The 4,927-nt window shown below is 40.7% G+C and overlaps 1 protein-coding gene across 1 annotated transcript in view; it reads left to right on the top strand.

Moving 5' to 3' along the window:
* Positions 1 to 648: 648 nt before the first annotated feature.
* Positions 649 to 4,927, top strand: part of ucmab (upper zone of growth plate and cartilage matrix associated b) — a 5,664-nt gene continuing 1,385 nt past the window's right edge. The window contains exons 1-4 of the mRNA XM_008312565.3: positions 649 to 735; positions 1,008 to 1,188; positions 1,283 to 1,336; positions 1,434 to 1,529. Coding sequence (XP_008310787.2) covers positions 649 to 735; positions 1,008 to 1,188; positions 1,283 to 1,336; positions 1,434 to 1,529 — 418 coding nt within the window. The remainder of the gene's footprint in view (positions 736 to 1,007; positions 1,189 to 1,282; positions 1,337 to 1,433; positions 1,530 to 4,927) is intronic.

The following is a 4,927-nucleotide window of genomic DNA, read 5'->3' as shown; positions in this document are numbered from 1 at the left end:
AATTAAGGTACATTATAATTTATAGCTGCAGGGGAAGTTAATAATTTAGTTTAATCCTACATTATGAGATTAATACACTCCAGATATGACATCAATTTTAATGAGAAATTCATGTGGGAAAGCTCATATAATTGTTGTCTTGTTTTCCCACCACTGTGCCTGATATTCAACTTCAATTTCCATTAAATGTGACATAACTCACTGTAACCATTTTAAGAGGGAGTAAAAAAAAAAAACTCTCCAACTCTGCTTCAGAAAACAATTTCAACATTCACTCCTTTCTGGGCGACAGCCAGAATTCACGGGCAGAAAACCTGAGCAAACAAACGGCGGCAGACTTTCCGGCAAAACTTTACTGAGAGCAGAAACCCAAGCCTTGTTGAGGTGCCCATTTCAGCTGCATCTACAAACAAGACATTTGGCACTGAGATCTAACTTTGGCTCAGGGCGCTGGTTTAGTATGTGTTTTGCCAGAAATATCAATATTTTGCTCTGTGTTGCATTTGCCGTTACATATTGGTCAGTCAAAAGGTCATGTTTAGTCTGAATCCCAGGGGGGGGTTAATTATTTTTCTAGGGAAGGACATTTGTGATGATATTTTCTTTTTGTTTTTTTAAATACCCGAGGTCCAGCTCAGCTCTTGGGATATGGTACTGATACCTGTTCTGATGATGAAAACCCCAAAGATCATCGATATCTGCTCTGATGATGAAAACCCCAAAGATTTTGATGCTGTCAAAAGCAGTCTTTTTTATTTCTACCAAAGTGGGAGAGATAGACTGATTTGAAATGTATTTCATGGTCAGTATGTGTATTTACATCTCCTATACTGATTTATATCGCTACACATTTCTTAGACTAATGAAAATAAACCTTCACGCTATTCTTTCAGAGGCCTGTACACCACGTTGTCAAAGGAGCAGAACGTGATTATTACCTGAAATTGAACGTCTCGTGCTTACCGGACGTGTCCACTCCCTCCCTCCCTCCCTCCCTTCTCTGTCAGACACTCCATCTTCCTCCCAGCTCCCATCCCACCTCTCACCTACTGTACATCTCCCTCACCCCTCTGCTGCCTCATGGTTTGATTCACAGTTGGTATCTCAACAACTCGGACCCAGAGCTGAAGATGTCCTGCACACCTGTGAGCCTCCTGGCCGTCCTCAGCCTGCTCTTCGTGCTCTCCTGTGAGTTTGATGCAGAAGATTCCACTCTAACTAGACTTGCTAACTATTAACGATAGCTGCTCATTTCTCCGTGTTTTTGTGCTCTCTGACCTAGTGTCTCCAGAGGCCGAGTCTGCAGCAGTGGCCGGCAGGAAAAGCAACGCTGAAGGTGACTTGCTGCATCTGCTGAAACGCCACAGCTGTACAGCATTACAACACGCCTGTATGTTGTGAAGTGACTGAACCTCCTCCTGCTCCCACCGCAGGTCCACTCAGGAGGGTCTTCATGAAGGAGGCCGACGCTTCCAACTTCTTTAGGAAACGCACCAGACGGAACCTGAAATCCCAGGATGAGATTGACGGTAAGTTGATCTGAGGGTTGTTAATGGCCAACCAAGAGGAGTTGTGTGTGTGTGTGTGTGTGTGGAGTTAGAGTTGGCATGTGCAGGTGGTTATATAAGAGTCCTACATTTTGGCAAAAGTAAATTTCCACACTGCTGCGCCAGACTGAAGATCATCATGTTGTTTCAAAAAAAAAAGGAAAAGGAAAGGCAATGAAGTCAGTGATAATTCACAAAAAAAAAAACCCATCAGTTGAATCCTAATCTCATTCTGAGAATTCGCCGTCTACAAAAAAAAGGAAATCACAAAATTAAAAAAAAACCCATCAGTTGAATCATAATCTCATTCTGAGAATTCGCCGTCTAACAGAAAAAAAAAGAACCTCTTCGATGTCATCGATGACCCTGTAATCAATAACTAATATAAAAAGTTTCTTGGACTGTATTTAATTCTTGGTCTACAAACAGAACTTTGTGGAAGATGTTGATCAGCTGTTGATATTCATTTCACTTCATCTCCGTCATATAAATTCCCAGTCTATCGTGGTCAATTTTTTAAATCAAAGCTTTATATATATATCCATATAAATTGATGTCAACAATTATACTTTATACAGATTATGTCTTTGTTTTTTTATATAAATGTTTTTTGCTCGACTGTGAATGCTACAAGAGAACGAGTAAACGTTTAGTAGTAATACTTGTTTTTAAAATGATTAATAACTATCAATAAATAAATAAAACAGCACATAAAGGTTGAACAAATATTTGATGATAATAATAATAAGACAAAATGTTCATCTTTAATGGGTTCATTTTAAACACAACACCCAGATTTAGGGAAATGTCTTCTGCACAACTCACTCTTCTGCATCTGATGGAAAATGGACGTTTGTCAAACAGCTGATTTCTCCGTCTCTCAGTGATTGACTGTGGTGTCCAGCAGCTGTTTACTGTGTTCCCGAGCAGAGACCTGCTCTGACCTGAGTGGTCACACAGCAAACAGTTACGCAGCCCTGCCCCTGCTGCTGGAGGCTGCAGCAGGAGACACAGGGCAGCCTGGAGCTGACACACACGCATGCACAAAGACAGAGACAGAGACGTTGAGTGAAGACTGACATGTCCAAAGTTAACTACATTTCAAGATATATCTTTTAGTTTCAACGTTGGCAAGTTTCTCTACTACTGTGGTTGGACCGGTTTAGTGCCAGTTCCTCTTGCAACCGTTAAAGAAAAGTATAACAATTCAGGATTTAGGTTTTGCTGTGAATTGGCTAATAATCACTGTGTGTTAAAAAAGAAACAAAGGGTGGAGGCGGGGGGCGGGGGGGGGTTGAGACTGCCACTCTGTGAGGACAAGTCTGCATGTTCCCACAGACGCAGACATTTTACAGTCAAACAACAGAGCGAACGCGTTCAGGTGAATGAGTGGGTGAGTGTGTGGGAGCTGAATGTGGAATGTGCCGACCCAGAGGCAGAAAAAGGTCAGAGAGAAACCCAATGAAAAGGTGAGGTAAATTGATGACGGTCCCTCTGCTGCAGCACGATGACGGAGGCAGCTCCATGGAAACTCAAAAGCAAAAAAGTAAAAAAAACGATATATATATTTTTGGTTTGTTTGTTTGAGTGAGAGGTGATAAAAAAAGTCTGACCTTCACTTGTCTTTGTGACATTAATTGATCAAATGTGACCATTTTTATTTACAACTCAAACTGACATTCACCTCATGCACCGGTGTGCACAGACACCGCAGTGAGAGGCCAAAGGTGACGACCCGACTTTGGAAAGGTCGGCACGGCTATTACAAACTTTCTCAACACATGACTCTCAGTGACGTTGCTGCTGTCAGTCTTTTTTCAACACAAGGCAACTATTTCAAATGTTTCCTCTCACATGTCCAGTCCCGCTGCTCTGAGAAGTTAGACCCACCCAGAATTTGTCTGCAGGATTTAGGGGTCATGGAAACTGATAATCCAATCTGAACTTTTACCATGCGACCTTTTCAAATCGATGTCCAATCCATAAAGAGTTTAACGTTGAGAACAAAAGAACGCTTTCATCGAGCTGCCTTCAAAGATCAAACTAAGACAAATCCTTATTCAATAACCAGACCGTGCTAAGACACGTCTCTCCGGCGTCTCAAAAAGCTTTGACGGGTGCCGAGCACATATCAAATTTGAGAACAAAACTTGAATGTCAACCTGTTCAATTATAGTCAATTTCAATCTTGAGATGAAGCAAAAGAAGCAGGTCGTGACCTGGAGTCAAACCCATCCCTCCGAATTCTACCAGACAGGAAACAGTCTCTGCAGAAGAGTTTAGACTGAAATAAAATTTAAAAAAATATATAGAAAAACATTTTTATAATTTTGATGAACAAAGTTTGTTTTTGTTTTTTGTTTTTTTAATTCAATTCTGTAGCTGTAAAGTAACTCATCCCTGAAAACTGTGGTAAAAATATAAAGATGAAAAGTGACATTGTGATTCAGCATGACAGCTGCAGCAGAGAAGATCTACGTACTTTTGATGGGAATAAAAAGAAAAACTCAGTCTGGAATAAAAACAATCAACAACGATTTGTTTCTCTTAACGGTCGAAACAAAAAGCATTCGTTAAATAAAGAATAGGTAAAGAGGAATACAATTCAAGCCTTTTGTCTTCAAGCCATACCTTTGAAGACAACACCCACAGTTCTAGTAGAGTAGATGATGAAAACACTTTGGACCAAGAACAAACGCCTTCTCTGGTGTGAACAGGACCAAACTAATTATAGCCAGGTTTTAAAATAGTAGAGTATTTTTACACAAATGCCTCATTGTCACGTTTCTTTCTCTCAGCTGCAGTCAGGACAGAGGAGCTGACAGGATAAGAGACGATTGGTCGAATGAGTAACAGGGGAAGTCGATGTACTGAGCTCAGAGACGTGATCAAATACAGTCTCTGAGTGTGTATCTGATCAAATCTCTACCAAACTACGTCTGTGCTGTAATCTCAGGCTTTTTCTTCATCAGAACTGCACGTAATAATGCAATGGGATACTGCATACTAATGTACCCCATACTAAGGTACTCCGTGCTAAGATACTCCATACTGAGTTAATCCACATTGAGTTAATCCATACTGAGATACTCCATACTGAGATACTCCAGTGAGTTACTCCATACTGAGTTACTCCACACTGAGTTAATCCATACTGAGTTACTCCACACTGAGTTAATCCATACTGAGTTACTCCACACTGAGTTAATCCATACTAAGATACTCCAGTGAGTTACTCTATACTGAGTTACTCCACACTGAGTTACTCCATACTGAGTTACTCCACACTGAGTTAATCCATACTAAGATACTCCAGTGAGTTACTCTATACTGAGTTACTCCACACTGAGTTACTCCATACTGAGTTACTCCACACTGAG

Source organism: Cynoglossus semilaevis, chromosome 6 (genome assembly GCF_000523025.1).
Source record: "Cynoglossus semilaevis isolate Cse_v1.0 chromosome 6, Cse_v1.0, whole genome shotgun sequence".
Taxonomy (NCBI): Eukaryota; Metazoa; Chordata; class Actinopteri; order Pleuronectiformes; family Cynoglossidae; genus Cynoglossus; species Cynoglossus semilaevis.
This window is presented reverse-complemented; position numbering and strand designations above follow the sequence as displayed.